At 40.9% G+C, this 17,016-nt stretch overlaps 1 protein-coding gene across 2 annotated transcripts; it reads right to left on the bottom strand.

Moving 5' to 3' along the window:
* Positions 1-7,773: 7,773 nt before the first annotated feature.
* On the bottom strand, positions 7,774-16,656 carry RAE1 (ribonucleic acid export 1). 2 transcript variants are annotated; one of them, XM_075019903.1, is made up of 13 exons: positions 16,551-16,656; positions 15,862-15,958; positions 15,613-15,717; positions 14,672-14,764; positions 14,155-14,241; positions 13,076-13,162; positions 12,742-12,813; positions 12,054-12,161; positions 11,599-11,705; positions 11,438-11,513; positions 10,721-10,915; positions 9,046-9,131; positions 7,774-8,130 (listed from the first exon to the last, which is right to left on the bottom strand). In XM_075019903.1, coding segments are annotated over exons 2-13 (1,107 nt in total). In that variant the 5' UTR covers positions 15,952-15,958; positions 16,551-16,656; the 3' UTR covers positions 7,774-8,129. The 2 variants fall into 2 exon arrangements, with proteins under 2 accessions (XP_074876004.1, XP_074875994.1); XM_075019893.1 differs by having other exon boundaries at positions 7,774-9,131.
* Between the last annotated feature and the right edge of the window lie 360 nt (positions 16,657-17,016).

The following is a 17,016-nucleotide window of genomic DNA, read 5'->3' as shown; positions in this document are numbered from 1 at the left end:
TCTTAACAGCTAAAGAAAAGTTAATTCAGAGCTGAAACACATCGATAGCGCTGGGTCAGACCTCAGGCGGGCCATTTCTATCCACATTCCCACAGGCGAGGATACCCAGGTCTGATCCATACATCTGGGGCGCCTCCTTAACCTGGTGGTGTCCTCTTCTCTGGGTTGCTGTATTTTGGACCCTACTAATAGAGACTCTTCTGTCTTATCACATCCAATGAGATAAATAATCCATCTACTCTGATTATCAGCCTGCCAATTTCTGATACTTTTAGAAGGTATTTAATGCCTGCAACGAACCTGGCCAAGTACAGAATACCATGCACAAAAAAAAAAATAGGTGATCGGCATGGTATGTAATTAACCTTCTTTAAAGGTTTAGTTAGAAACTCTTATAGCCTTCTAGTCACCACGTCTATGCTATTAAAACAAAAGGCAGCAAAGATTCACTGCAGTGGCTCTGAACAGGATATGAACATGAACTGTCAAGACATCAAAACAACATATCAGCCCTGGATACAAAAGCTATATCCACGACATTTAAAAAGAAAAAACACAGTTACCTGGACTGAAATCTGGGCAGAATGATCCCAGCTTCTACATGACCTCAAAAGGCCTAAAACGTGCCTTTTATAAAAAACTCGGTTATCACACTGCCACAGAAGGGCAGCACAATCACAGACTGCAAGGGTCAAAGCTCACACAGGCGATGCCATCCAGTTCCTTACAGTACAACACTCACATCCAATCGGCTGGGGCATCGCAGTCATTGCTAACGAGGAAAGGCATCAATAGCTCAACGGGCCATTGTCAGCAACACCGTGTCCCCAACACTGCAGCAGGACAATCACATCAGCTGAACACGACAAGTGAAACAAAGGCAGGCCGGTTCCTGCTAAATCACACAGACCGGTTACTACGCCCCGCTTTTAGTTAGTGGATAAGCAGACAGAGAATAGCATAAGACAATACAGAGGGTATGCATTACATGCGTTCTCAGAATGACAAAAAGGCTGACAGATCAGTTGATCTGTATTTTTGAAGTAAAGTCACGCTCGTGAATGAAGCGTACGGATTGGTGCTAAATCAGGAAATCCATTCTGCTTGCCGGAGTATGGTTTTCCTTTTGCCAGCCTGGGGGTGCCAAGGCCAGTCCTACCTCAAAGGACATTTTCATCAGCCTACAAGAACTAAAAACAACTCCTCTGTTTCCTTACCAGAAGGGCAGCTTTGACAGCACTGTCCATGAAGATAAGGAGGCCTAATAAGAGCAAGACAGTAGCAAGCAGGTTCTCAGATGACTCCGTGATAGGAAAGTTACTATTGAGGAACTTTACCCTGGGCCAAGCCACGTTCAGAATAGTTTGGAGAGTTCAATCTTCTCTCTCATTTCCCCACTGCTGCTGGCAGGACCACCAAAGAAAGGTGCTCAGATGATGAACGGGATGACCTAAGCCATTGTGAAAGACATAGGTCAGCGTTACAGAATGACTCGAACTGCATTGCACAGGCTATGGTTGAACAAAAGCTTGATAGAAGGGTTCAGTGAAAAAAGGTTTTGCTAAGCTGTTCTCTTTTAATAGACATTTCCCATCTTTCTGTGTTTTTGTGAAAAGCCATTTCAGTTCAGTGAATGTGTTTCTGAAATGCTGCATATTAATATTTGAAGCCTGACAACATTCAACAGACGTAAAAGTTGGTCTTTACAAATATATAGGTACTGTTCCATAAATTAAACATTAATGCATAATCAACCAATTACTGTCTGCAACCCTGCTGCTTTAGACCATGAATGGACGTTATGTAGAAAAAGGAGACCTCCAAGGAAAAGAGTCAGCTATCTGCAGAAAGCAATTACCTGTCAGTAAGTGATATCTGTCCTATTGAGGCCATACAAATCCCACTGTGTTACAGCAGGAGCATGGCAGACAGCTGTCCTTCCAAAGAAAGACTGTATTTTAACTCTGGTTTTAGTCATTTGAGAATAGTTTGAGCTACTGCATTATCTCTGCACTTTACCAAGTACAATAATCATGGTCTATTCTCAACAAAATGTATCTCCCTTTGCTGTAGATTGGTAGTTGTATTGCAGGCTAGCAGAAAAAGGTGACTGAACCAGCTGACAGTGGCTCAGAAAAAGGCATTTGAACTAACACCTTTCTGGGAGACGGCACAACTGTGATTAAGTACCTTGGGAGGCTCTGAAGAAAATCCGTTACTTGAGTTTTGCTTTATCGTGTTTCCAGGAACTGACCATTATCATTCTCCTTATCTGGTCCAGCAAACCAAAGAATGCAACACTAATCATTTGCATTTAAGAAACATTACTGACAGAAAGCAAGCAGTATCAAACTATAAAGCATTTGTTAATACACCGTAAAGTAAGGAGAGACTTAACTGACCCGGGTATTTAACATGCAGTTTCCAGCATTTTTCTATTACTACAACAAACTCATTACTGGATCTCAGCATATACATACTTCACTTGTGTAAAGCAAGTGCAAAAGATATACTGGACAGTAAAGGGTAAACTTTCCCTATTCACAGTTAAGAGCATTACCTTAATCTTTTATCTAGGCCTGCTTTTCAGTGGCACTTGATACAGGAGCTATACCAAACACTTCCTTGAATGCATAAAGCCAGAGATTGAGTTACACATGATTGAAGATCTATGCTGCCAGTAAGACAAAAGCTCCTATATTACCTGGCACATGCCTGCTAAATTATTGAAGTGTCTCTTCAAACTGAATATATTCACTGGATAATTAGTCAACAGAAGAAAACGGTCTCTGTTTACAAAGCTAACGTTGACAGGTATTGTATCTTTTATGCGCTATAACAAAAAGTATTTGCAGAACTGATGCAACACAAACATTTGGAATTGCCCTGTCAATGCGCAAGTGTTCCCGAGGCGCACGGCGCCCTTTGTGATATTGCCTCAGTCTCGTTATTACCTTACAAGCAAGCCCTAAACGGTGTAAATCCCTTTCGCCTAATGTAGCACAACCCCCATTCCAGAAGCAGGTAAACGGTACAAATAAACGGAGGCTTGCTTTGCGCTTGAGGAACGAGCCCGATCAAAGTGAAACAGAGATCTGTAAGCCTGACTCCAGCCTCTGCTGCCGTGTCAAGCGGGACGTAGCCGGGGCAGCGCAGACAGACAGACCGCGGCCGCTTTGAATTCGTAATGCTTGTAGTTGCGATATCCCCGTGTGCCACTCCAGCAGCTGTATTCTTAGGAGCTTGTTTCCTGCTGCAGATTCTCGGGAACACAGCCTACTCCATGTGTACGCAGAACATACCGCCCAATGGAAGAACTAGCATCTGTCGGCTGAAACCATCACGGCCAGCCAGCTGATGTTGCTTCGTTTATTCTGACCTGGCAAGGAAAGAACAGTCGCCGTTTCCACACTTAAAATGGCTGTCCTATTGCTCAGAGCAGCGGCACGGCCTCTGTACTGCCTGTATATAAACCTAAGCTTACCTGGAAATAAGAATAGACGGCTCTCAGCTGTTTGAACATGAGCTGTAGGATGAAATGCACAGTTCTATCAACCCCAACTCACAGCCTGAGGTGTGCAAAGACAAGATTCTGCCAATGCAGATATTACTGGGTTGTGGTTTTTTTCTTTTAAACTGTGCCTGTCACCCGCCACTAAGGGGACAGACAGGTTCTTTCAGGGATCCTTGGCAGAATGATGATGACACTAAATCACAGTTACACTTAGAGCTTTATTTTCTTAACAGGGTATTATGATTAGCGTAGCACAGAATTTATGATTACAACGGCACAGGATTTCTACAAGTAGAAGCAATTAGTACAATCTATGAATAGCATAATACAGACTTTATAATACAACACAATTTATCACCTGGCCCCTCTGAAGATCGGGATGGATCTTAATACATGGTCTGCTGTATCAATATAACTATCATAATCTAGACTCGAAAAATCATATAAAAGAATACGAGTCACTCGGTCGTCGGAGGAAGTAGACGACAGCGGAGGCATCCCTGGCCACGGGGAAGGGGGGGGGGGTCACAGGTCTCACTCTGCAGCAGCAGTTTGGGTCCCAGTTCCCCAGTTAAGGTTTCCAAGTGCTTGATTTTCTAGACGGCGCCGTGTGTGCTGCTACGCTTCCCCGTTCTGCGACAGGGCCATCCCCACCTGGCTGGCCGGGCGCCTGGACCTTCAAGGCCAGCAAGGGAGTAATGGGCCTGGTGCCCAGGAATCTTGAGGCCGGCAGGGAGGTGAAGAAGAAATCTGTTTGGTTTGTCTACTTGGTTCACAGGACCTTCAGGGCTTGACAGAGGGAAAGGGAACAAATACACGACCCGCTCGGTCACAGAGAATGGCTGCTTGCCTTATAAAATGGCGTTAGTTACGCTAACCACATTGCCAGGGGTCGGGAGCAGGGGCTACCGGTCATGTACGCCCCAGGGACAAAATAGCTGCATGGGGGAAATAAGCAATTTAAAACCATATTCAAATCTTATAATTCAAGACTATTTCTCACTTTTGCTATCTTGTGCATTTCCAAGCTTTGAAAATTAAAATAAGACAGACATTGCATTTCAAATTTTTGGAAAAAAGTGCCCCTGTTTTTAAGTAGCTTATTACTGAGCTTACCTGTTTGGTTTTTAGTGAAGTATTTTTATTGGCTCTTTTCTTTCTTCCTTCAAGAAATCCAGTTTAGAAAAAAGCCTGGAGCTGCTTACCAGTTTTAAACCTACAGCCTCCTACAATAGCAGTATGAAAACCAGTCTAAATTATTAAGATTTGTCTTAGAAAGGGAAGTTAATTAGAACGTTAGTAGCCAATAGTCCAGCTCATATGCCAACACCCTGGCCTAATTCTAAACTTAAATGCCTGGTCCCCAAACATGCTACCAACACCTTTAATACTACCCAGGTCCCCGAAACTCAGGCAGCCACACAGACATCTCCCTAAGCAGCTAAAAGAGCATCTCACAGTTTGTTCTGAAAAGGTCTTGGGTTACATTTATGGATAGGTATCATGTACACTCCTGTAGAACAGAAATTAAAAAATATTTGCATCTTGTATGTATCTTCTTCCATTCTCCGACTATTTTGGGATAGCCTGATATCACAAGTAACTGTATCTTGTGTTACAGCACGCGTGCAGTAGCCTGGCATGGCACTGCTAGCTCCACAGAGAACTTTTGGCAGAACCAAGGGAGCAGCAGTCCCTGCTGCAGGGAAAGCTTTCGTGAAGAAGCCATCAATACTGCCATCTCCTGGCATAACAGGAGATTTACAGCAACAGCTTTAAAACGCACATTTAGAGCATTTTGTGCATACTGCAACTGCTAGTGTAGAAAATTTTGTTAGGGAATTGTTTTTATTCCGAATTTGTTCCATTCATTATTTTGTGTTGCAGCACTAGATGATTCCCACCTGGCTGGTAAGCTGAACAACCTAAGGGAAATGTTTTACATAGAAGTTTTTGATGGAGATTCACTGTGAAAGAAGTTAGTCTTACCCCAGACTGCAAATGACACTTAGCTAATGAATCTGGAGATGTAAAAATGTAACGGCATAAACCTTAACATTTCATTTTGCCCTGGTCCATCTCTACAAACAGCAACAGCAGAAAAGAAAATGAGAAATAAGTGGCTTCTATCATTTCAAAGGCCAGACAGTAAAACCTTTTGATATTTGTTTGACACAATTCCTTATTCTGGACAGTTGCCCAAACACCTCATCTGCAAACAGCACTTAACCACCATTAAATTGAACTAGGCCTAAGCAACAGTTTTACTGAAATTTCCCACATACACCTAACCACACCTTTATCTCAAATCCATACTTCTCCGGAGAATGATTCAAACTAACCTGTTTTCCTAGCCAAGGAGCTAGGCTGGAGTACTTACCAATTCAGCTATTACATTTCATCTGACAGATGGTAAATTAAGATACTCTGCCTGACTGCTTGCCGTTGTGCAAACATGTCTTGCTTTCATTTGTGAAAGGCTTTAGCAGACAAGCTTTTTGTCAATTGCTTCGTTTTCCGAAATACACTTCATTAAACCAACATGCAAGACCACTGACATGCAAGACCAGCAGCAGGAAGGTTAAGATTGTTTATGAACAATTTTCAGATAAGCTAAGTCCCCATTTTGGGGGGTTTAAATGAGCTGCTCTTTATGCCAAAGATTATTTTTCTGCAATAAAGCACAAACATTGACAGCAAACTTTCAAAAAATTGATGAAAGTAATTTATTTTATAAATCTAGCATTCCTGTAGTTAGTGTTGTGTACATGTTAGAATCTTACATTCTACTCCATTCAGGTTTTTTTGACAGGTAACTGCCATAGAATAGCAAATTAATACATTTCCAGAGCATGCGCTAACGCTTATTTGCGTGTGAATAAGCTCTCACTACATGTTTGATGCTTGAAGGGATACAGCTGTGTGTACTTCACAAGAGAATCTTGCCATAATTCCAGGGAGGAATAAATTGCCAATGCATTCTCTTAACTTGGGTAATGGAGAACAAATCAGTTCAAAGTTTGATTCTGTCCTCCCAATTGAATATATCTAATGTGCACAGCAACATAATGGAAAATATGCCCTTCTGAAATTAGTCTGAACAATTAATGTGATGACTAAATAATTCTGAAACCTTGCTGACAGATCAGAAGAAATTGATTCCAATAGGAGAGTAAGGACTCAACATATTAATACAGAACTGTATTACCAAACAAGAGAGACTTACCCGTGCTGGCTTGATAATGAAAATATATTTTGGCTAAACTTAGTACCCACTTAAGTAGGTGCAACTCCATTGGATCCAGTAGAAACGTACCTGCTAAACTGGAGTGACTCTATTTTCTCATCACTCATTCACATTCTTAAGTATTTAAACAAAGAAACAGATTTTTTTTAAACAAGAAACAGATGATACATTCCATTCTTCCCTGTTTACACCAGTGGGAGTTCTGCACATGAGAGATTAGAAATTTTATTTTTTTTGGTCATCAATGATCACACACACTTAACCTTCAGCCTGCAATAGCTTGGTGGCATTCATTTGACTGGGAAGACTGGAAAAAATGTACTAACAACCAAAGGTTACAGCATAATAATCACAACCTTGAAAAATAAAATTCAACGAAACCAAAAGAAATGTTTGAACAAATGGCCAGCTATTGATTTAACTACTGAGAACTCTTCCCTATCTTAAAGAAAACAAATAGCCCATGAATGTGAAATCTAAAGCCATGTAAACCATAGGAGTAGGAGGGGGAAAAAAAAACCCCTAACTTGAGGAATAAAACCCAGAAAAGAGCATCTCTGAACAACAGCAGAGTATATTTCATGGGCTTCTTTCAACTATACCAAACAAGAAATACACACCCAACAAAATCTGATGAATGCTGTAGAGAGAAGAGTCTGAAGTTACAGGACCAGTAGGCTACAGAGAGTTTGAAGGTAGTGTGATTCATTTGTACTAAAGACAAATTGTCAGGTGTTCAGCTGTTGAGATAGCAAGAGAACTTGATTCATTCTCGTAAAACAAAAGGCCTTTCATGCTAGTCCTCTTAATTCTTTGACGCAAAACCACAGGTATCGTTCATAATGGAATAGCGACTTGAAAAAACATTAGATTTCCAGCTCAAACAGCTGGGGAAAAAGTACTTTCAGAAAATGTATCTGAATTACAGTGAAAGGACAAGAAGCTGCTTTTAGAAGTGAAGCACACCACCTTGCCCATATCATTATAAGAGAACTTCTGAATATAAAAAAAGCATTTAGTAAAAATTTTATTTGAAATGTAGCACGAATCCATAACCATAAGCATTACAACATACAGTTTTACAGAGAATTTGTACAATATGACAGGTATTTCTATACATGCGCCCCCCCCATTTTTATTTAGTCATTAACAAACAAACAATAGTTAAACAGGAATAATAAGCATTCACTTCTAAAAAGAAAACTTTGGCATGTATATAATTGGCTAGTTAAAAGTAAACAGTGGTAGATTCAAGTCAGAAAGAGACCCACTTGTTTTGTTTCACAGCATTTTTGATCAGGATGAAACTCACCAGCACTATTTTCTAGTTAATACAAAAAATGAGTACTTTTTTTCAGTCCAGAAACCCCTGTTAAGGGACAAAAGTATGTTAAGAGATGTAGAAGAATCAACTATTAACTCTAAAAGGTGTCAGTTTTAAAGCAGTTTAGGCCACAAGTATTTTGCACACGTTGGTGTGGTCATGAACGAAACAAACCCTTTAATGGTTTGCTCTTATTACTGAACTATGTATCACTTGGCACAACTGACAATTTCTCCTTTGGACTGAAGAATGAGCATGAGTGTCATTGGCTCAAAAATCATGTCCATTGCTGGAGCGCAAGAAAAAACTAAAGTAGAATTTGCATTGTGCCCATCGTCTGTCTTGAGCTTCTGTCACTGCTGTTGGCCACTCACATACCTACCAAATTCATCAAAAAAAATGAGGGAAAACAATTTGCAAGGCATTTCTTCCTGGCATACAGTGGACAGTATTTCCATTTTAAAAATCAGAAAACAATGAAAGAACCCCTGAACAATAAGTAATAACAAGCCTCCTTTGAGAAGAATTACTTGCAATTCTTCAAGTACTTACAAAAAATACAGTATTTATACATCTTCTCCAGAACTATTATAATTAACATATTTTAAAGTAGTACTAATAAAATAAATCCATAGATATAAATGGTTGCACTTGTAAGCAGGAATATCTAACCCAGATTTAGATTTTGCTGCAATTTCATTATTGCTGTGGAACAGACAGTGGTTAAGTCATGTGAATACTAGCCTCGCTTTCTTATACACATCAGAATTTCTAATTTCAAAAAATGTTCTCCAGCAAGTCAGAATACATTTAATGTAATTTTTACAGTTCCTGCTAAACGTTAGCGATCCAAAGTTGACTGAACCATGGTGCAATAGGGCACAAATGGCAGAAGAGCAGTGGAGTAGAGGCAGGAATGGCAGAAAAACGTAGACTAACACAAGTCACACTCATACTCACTACTTCTTATTCCTGGGCTTTAACTCTTCCGCTGCATTTCGCAGAAAAATGTAGTTTTTCTTTTGTGGATTATAAAATTCATGACCCTAAAGAGAAAAATTATCTGTATTTACTCTCTTCAAAGAAGAAATACCATCATTACCTTAAAACGTAAGAAGATGAATATACCATCAGTTTGGTTTATTAAGATTTAATCTTAAAGTCTTTACGACCAGATATTGGACAACATTGGTGGATTAGAAACAGCTTACTATAACAAGTAATTACAAAAACTGTGCATATAAAGTAAAATTTAAGGGACGTTTATCCATTTTTAAGGTATAAAAAGCTTTTCATAAAAAAATAACCATGTATCTCTAAGCTCTACTTTACAGATGCAGCATAAGAGCTCAATATGATTTTTTTTTAATGTCATTCTAGGCAGAGAAGAAACTAAAATGTTAACGGCCACCCAGTTTCACTTTATGTTTTCTATCTTCTAAATGAAATAAGGTCACATTTTTTTCAAAGTTCTACAGACAACTGCAAAAATATCTCTGTTCCCCAACTGCAGGTGCAAATATACTATTTTGCATATTGACGTTATTTGCATACACATCACTGACTCAATATGCAAGTATTCAAATCGGGGAGAGTAGACACCAATAAAGTTATTAAAGTCCAACGCATCATTTGAAAATTACCAACTCCACTTGACAGAAATGGTTCTAGAAAGGAAATTTAGTACCTACTAATTTTATTACATAATATTGGTTTACAGATCTGAAAGATACCTCGGTACCTATCTACCACTGCAGTCTACCCAAGCATCTACAACAGAAGAATTCATCTGCCCTAGCATCTAACAAAGTTATCTTACTTTGGGCAGCATCCCGAAGACTAGATACAATGCAGTAAATTAAAATTTTGCTCTCTTTGTGGCATGCAATCAAGTTCATCTGTGTGATCTCTGCATTCATTTCAGTCAAAACCACAAGGAATGTTATCCTCAAATTTAAAAGCACTAGTTATAACAGGAAAGTAATGCTTTTAATGGAAGTTGCCATTCCATTAAAATCACTTACATTTCAACCTTGCTACCCCTTCTTAAACTATTAAGGAGCATTGGTCCTCCACATACCATGGTTTGCTGCGATTCTCTTGCATCTATATGATTTATTGTTGAGTCAAGTTTGGAAGAGAAATACATAAATAAGTGCTACCAACAAGCTGTGCTGAATGGTACTGGAAATTTAGTACATGGCATTCAAACACTGGTTTAAATGCTTATAACCACAGTCACAGCTTTTTTTTAAAGTTAAAGAGAATCCGCAAAAGAAGCAGAGATTTGTGGGAACCTGTCAGGGTGCCACATTGTCCCATGACACTCCCCACAGCAGAATGTGTGCAAGCAACCAGAATAACTTCTGAATCATGTAATTTACATTTTGCTCATCCACATTTGCAAAATAGCATTATTTAGCAATCTTATCCAACTGAAGCTAAAAACCAAAGAATGCACTACTTCAGTGCTAAATTTTGTCAGATGTCTAAAATGACCATTTTAAGTTCTCTTGCATGCTTGTGAAATTAGAAAGACTCAGCTGCTATTTACAAAGAACAGTGAAAGCCTCATATGAAAAGACAGTCTTAGTTGTCAGCTGTAAATACAAATATGAGTCTAAACCTTTCTTACCTTTGACCAATCGTAACTGGAAGCATATGCAAATATATTGCCATTATGGTTGAAACAACAAGCAGATATTGGCTGGTCAAGTTGTTCTGATGTTTTTAGCTTTGTTCGTGCATCTTTATCCCAAAAGCTGAATCTACCATCAGAGCCTACTGTTGCAAGAGTACCATGGACAGGGTGAAATGCTATCCCGTTTACCTGCAGAATCATAAAAAATACTGTGTAAAACACCACACATGGGAACACTCACAACACATGTGCTGAATCCTGAGAGTAAATACACAGCAAAGACTTTTTTCAACTAGATATAGTTCTTAATTTTCTTTTAAATGTTTTCAGATATGTTTTCTGGAAAAACAAAAACAAAAAAACCCCAAACCCCACCAAAGCAACAAGGAAAGCAACATCTTTTTTGTAGTACCTAAAAATTCAATGCATAATCCCATTACACAAATATATTAAGTATTGCTTCAATATCAGCAAAATTAACAAGTGTCATCTCCACCACAATGATTTTATCAATGGTTGATCTGGTGCTTGTTTTCAGGGAAGTACAAGAGCTTGCCTTTCCTCTTAATGTACGACTGGTCTTTAAACATACATCTAAGATAACTTCATGCAAGATAAGATGCCAAGGAGAACAAACAATTCACAGCCAATTTTACATTGAGTGCGTATTGCCCTGTATAAATGCTCTAGTGGTATATGCTGAATACTTACAGCATAGATATCCTGAGGTGCTGAAGTGTTTGTTCCATTGGAGCGATGACACTTAAAAGTGAAATTATCTTTTGCACTGGGGAGGGGAAAAAGAAGTCTTTTTACTTTCCTCATTGTAAACTGAGCAATAAAGAAAGGATGTTTTATTAAAGGATACTTACGGATTTGGGGGGTTGATATAGTGAATAGCTACTCTTCCTTCAATACTTCCAAGGGCAAATCCAGTAGGTTTGTTCACTTTGTCTTTAAAAATAGCAACACAGCGATGCTAAATTTGAGAAAGATATAGAGGATTTTAGACGGAGGACTGAGGGCCAGATTTTCTGAATGCTGTCTGTTTTCCACAAGGACACAAAGCATCACATACATCAATGGAAAGTAAAGCAAAAACACAAACAAGGTCAAGAGATAGGTCAAATTCTATTGAGAATTTGGGCCACAGTATTTACATTTCTAAATCCTTACAAAAATTAGCAACAGATCAACGGCAAACTGGGACATGTGCCATACCAAGATAAAGTACTTTGGTTTTGAAACACTCTTTTTACCCAAAAATGGCAAGCCCAGAATTTCAACAATCTATATAAATAAGCTTGTAATAAATATAATCATTTACCTGGTGTTTAAGAGGAGATTCTATTCTTCTAAATTCAGAAGGCTGATTCTCTAACTGATAAACTATCAAACCCCTTTCTGCAGTGGCCACAGCAGCCATAGGATGAACCTGGGTAAGGTTGTAAAATAGGTTGGAAGAGAGACATTTGTGTTAATAGCATGGCAGAGAATTCTATTTATTATTTCGCAGAAATCTCTGAAGAAGTTAAAGGAATTAGACTATTTTCTGGGGGGAAGAGAGGGAGAGAAAAAGGAAGACAAGAAAGAACAAAATTCATTTGTAGACATATCTTCACACAAAACAAATCAGTTCTTCCCTGCCATTGAGAAATTAAACATACCAAAAACCTTCTAATTATTAGCTGACCCTTCCAATGTGAGTCACAATAAGGGTAATGCAAACTCATCCAGAAATGAGGGTAGGTCAGTCCTAGTGCTGATTCGGTTTTGTGATGTTGAAAGGATACTAAGCATGTTTTGTATGATGCAAACACGTATTTTTCCAGAGCCTGATCAAGAAAGTCAATTTATGTTTTATTGCTAAAATCACACAGAGATCGGATACTATTCTATGATTCTATACTAACAGTCAGTATTTAGTGCGAACCTACAGAAGCCTCCAAAACTGCCAGTTTATTCATACTCCCAGTCATCTAGCTGACACTAGTTTACCGTATATCATGGCTTACCACATCCGCACAGTAACATCTTTCAGGGAGCTGCAATGTCATCATAGGTGTTGGTGAACGGGTATCCCAGAACTGATGGAAACAGAAAAATGAACAAACTTATGCTTGGAGTTGAGGATACACCATTTAAATTACTTTAGTAAGGAGAATGCAATTGGTACTAAGTTGTTTCATTCTTGTCTATAGTCAGAATACTGCAAACCTCTGAAGTGAGGCTATTTCATGAATCTGTTTTTTTGTATTAGTACTTACTAAAATATTTTAACTTCACAGGTATTTTCATACACAGATTACTAGCACACTTTGTGTCAATTCGTTCAGGTAAAAATCATACCTTCAAAGTTTTATCCCAGCTTCCTGTCATCACACAGCTATAATTTGGTGCTTTAATCCAATGGATAGTCTTCACAGGAGCATCATGCTGAAAAAAAAATAATTACAAACACACTTACATTTACTAGGACAACAGTCCACATTTCTTATGTTCCTCATATGTTTTGTATGTATTTACACTTTTTTAATCCTTTCAAGAAAAGTGATTCAATATTTTAGTCACAGCAGTTAGGATGAAGGTTGGTCATGACTTTATTGTGTTTAATGCTGTAAAAACACCCACATAAGAAAAAAATGGATCCTGACACAAAGAACTACAATCAAGTCACCCTGTATAGGAATATGGTCACAGCAGAAATACAAATTATGAACAGCAGGACTTTCTATTTATTTACAAAGGGTATTATCCATCATGGTAAAAAATCAACAATTTGTAATAAATAATGTACTAAACTAATTAACGTATTACACTAATGAAAAAACCAGCTTCTGCAACAGCTGCAGAAGAAAGGCCTATGTTAATTACATCAACAAGATTTTAAAATCAAGGTTGAGAATCTGCATTTTATCACCCCAAATAAGATACAAGACGCAACCATTAAAAGGACTAACTCTCTTAAGTTATGTAACTGGTAACTCATTTTAGTCACCATAACTACATAGTCTACAAACAGACATTCACTTCTAAATTGAGAACGTAAATTATAATCCCTGTTACTGCTACAGCAGAAAGCTAGTATTTGTGAAAGTGAATTCAATGATTTCTTAAATTCCGCCCCCCCCATATATAATGCAGCAGGGTGACTTAGTGAGATCACTGCAGCAATGGGAAGAGCTCTCTCGAGTACAATAGAGGAAACAGCTGTACAGGTTATTCAAATCACTTTGATTGCAGGCCTCCCTGTTCATGTGCACTTCATTATCTCAAAAATATAAAAAGGACCCTACAACCTCTTCTTCAAATAGCAGCATCTACTCAGAAGCACTAAACATTAGCTTAATTTGCTAATAAAGGTAGCTTTTAATAAAAAATAGAAAAGGAAAAAAAACCACCTAATAGCTTGGGGCTTGCTTGCTTACTTGTGCAATCTGAATAGCTTGATTACTGTTGAGATCCCACATTTTGGCAGTTTTATCACAGGAAGCAGTAAATACTTTACTCCCATCCTAAAAAAACAAGAATAAGGCCAAGAGATTAAATAGCCCTATCATGCAGTATCTATTAGCAAACTGTCAAGTCTTACTCTCTTCTAGTAATAGCATAACATGAATGTAACATATACAGGGACTGCAAGACAAAGAAGAAACATAAAAATGGAAATTTATTTACGACTGTATGCGTCGTAAAAGAGAAAACTGTGCTAGCTATTATCTAGCTTTAAATACATTATTACTTTTAAACTCGCTTTTACCCTTCTTAGGCCCATGCTAGTCTTTTCTATTAGGACATTCTTAGCACATATTTACAGTAACATAAGTCTATACAATAATCATGGGCTGCATCTACATGTGGCACTCGTGTCTGTCTGGAAACCACATGCCAATTTATTTAGGGTTTTGGTAAAAATTGTTTATTTATTTTTAAATAGGAACATACATCACTCCAGCAGCCATCTAGTACAGGCCCTGTGTGCATCTGCTGAGCCTTTGGAATTGTCTGTCCATTATCCTGAACTTCCCAGCAGCGAACCTGTAACAGGAGAAGCGTATACAGACGTAACATATTAACACTAAGAACTTAAAACACCTCTCCTCTTGAAGATCCCAGTCTTAAGTTTATCCAACAAAAAGCACGATTACAAACACCAAGCTTTTTTTCAGAACTACTGAAACCTTATTTTCTCTGATTATGTTCCTTTTAACTATACAGCTACAACTCAACCCCACAACTTCAACCCCACCTCAAAAGTACCTTACGATCATGTAACACCTCCCAGTGCTCTCCTGGGGAGCCTTTAACCATCAGCTAGGAAGAAGCTGCCTGCTGCAGGCTACCGGCCAACAGACCAAACAGAACATTTAAAAAATGCCCTCAGGTTTGTCTTCCCCTCCCTGTTTTCCAGTTGGGATCTCACCCTTCAATCCAACCAAACTTCAATAAGGTTGTAGGAACTTAATCTTTTTGAGACTACACTGTCAAACTGGATGATTTACCATTGTGTTCATGGTTCTTTCACTGGGCAAAGCATAACTATGTTAGCCTAATTGTGTAAGAAAATGAAGCTAAAAACCAAACAAGTAGGAAAAAGAAAAGTCAAAGTAATAAAAATCTAAGAGGGAAATGACTGCATATTCCAAGCTGAAGCTTAAAACACACAGGCAGAGGAATGACTTATCTGAAGACCACAACTGAATTTCTCAGTTGAAGCAGGTCAGCTATGTCAAACTTAGTGCCTTGGCACCAGATGCAGATTTTGCAGTTCTGCAACAAGGAAGATTTTTCAGGTGCCCTGGCACAAGTGTTTAGGGTCACACTTTGCAGTTTAGGCACCAATGCTCCCACTTTATTCATCTGTAGATCTGACTGCAAGTACTTACATCATTTGCCCATGATCCTGCAATGAGGAAATTACCCGGCAATGTTGGAGGACTAAATGCTAAGCAAGATATGCTGTCATCAGGTGGAGATGTTACTTCAATATCCTATAAAGGGCAGAAGACAAACCAAAATTAGCCACATTTGAAAACTGTGCACCGAGATCCTACTACTGCTGTGGTGTGAGTTAGTAGGTACAGCCGTGACACATCCAACCACAGCAGAACAACAGCGGGGGCTAAGGCACATACCTTCATCGGATTATGGTTATCTGCAGTCGTACTGCCAAACATGCTGGTACCTCCAGTACCAAACCCTGATGTTGATCCAAACAGACTCATCCTTGCCCTGCAAACGAGGAAAAGCCTTACTGAGACCTGCAAGGCCCTGAAGCATCCCTAGGGTGTCAGACCGCAGCCACTACACCAGCACACCCCTCACCCCGCCTGGGAGGCACCCAGGGATAGAAGAGTACACCAAATTTAAAAAAAAAAAAAAGAAAAGAAAAAATCCACACTTCTCGTCGCAGCTGGATCCCTGACACCTCCCGGTCGGCCACTCCGCCACCGCTGTCAGGGATCCCTCGCCGGTCGTCCCCTGGCGAGAGCGAACCCCCCCCCCCCGGTGCCCCCCAACCCTCCCCCGGCACCGCCGGGCTGCGGCAGCAACGGCGCCTCAGGGAGCCCCGCGCCCGGCACAGCCCTCCCCGGGGGCGCTCCCCCTCCGGCACACGCCCCCGCCTCCCGTCTCTGCCTACAGCCCGCCCGGCGGGGCAGCGAGGATGCCCGGCAGGCGAGGACGCGCCATTTCGCGGAGGGGCCGCTTCGCCGCCGCCAGGTCCGGCCGTTGGAGGGGAGGGGGGGCGGCGGGCGCCCGCGGGCGAGCCCGGGCCGGGCCGCCCGGGAGCACGGGGCGGCGGCCGGCGCCTGCCCTCACTCACCCGTGTGGCGGGCCCGCTCCGGCCCGCTGCCTCCAGCGACGCGGCCCGGCGGCTAACGCGGCGGCGACGGGGGGCAGGCCGCGTCTCTCTGCGCAGGCGCCGCGGCCGGCGGGGCGGTGGCGGCGCCTGCGCCCTTGGCCAGGCGGGGCGGGAAGGGGCCGGCCGCGGGGAGAGGGCGATCTCCCGGCCGGGAGGAGCGCGGTTGGGAGCGGACGCGGTCGGGGTGCAGGCGCTGCGAGGAGGGTGGGTGTTTTTCCCGGTCGGGCGGGTCCCAGCACGTTCAGCTGCCCTGGGGCGTCGGGGTGCCGGCGGGTGGGACGGCCGCGGCGAGGGGAAACGGCACCTGTGGAGGCTGCGGGAGCGTTAGCCTTTGGTAGGGCACTGCCCCAAGTGTTTCGAAGCTCGCCTGTTCTCGTGGAAATAAAGCCTCGCTTGGGGCCAGCCGTAGAAGAGCTCTCTGCTGCCC

The sequence above is a fragment of the Buteo buteo genome, chromosome 2 (assembly GCF_964188355.1).
Source record: "Buteo buteo chromosome 2, bButBut1.hap1.1, whole genome shotgun sequence".
Lineage (NCBI taxonomy): Eukaryota > Metazoa > Chordata > Aves > Accipitriformes > Accipitridae > Buteo > Buteo buteo.
The sequence above is the reverse complement of the archived record's forward strand: the minus strand, read 5'-3'. Positions and strand labels throughout refer to the sequence as shown.

Excerpts from the sequence above, each read along its gene's own strand:
- RAE1 (XM_075019893.1), bottom strand. The coding sequence starts at position 15,951 with ATGAGTCTGTTTGGATCAACATCAGGGTTTGGTACTGGAGGTACCAGC. Across the intron at positions 14,765-15,612 it reads CAGGATCATGGGCAAATGAT|GTTCGCTGCTGGGAAGTTCA; the intron begins GTAAGTACTTGC and ends CTCCTGTTACAG. Across the intron at positions 13,163-14,154 it reads AAGCTATTCAGATTGCACAA|CATGATGCTCCTGTGAAGAC; the intron begins GTAAGCAAGCAA and ends TTTTTTTTTCAG.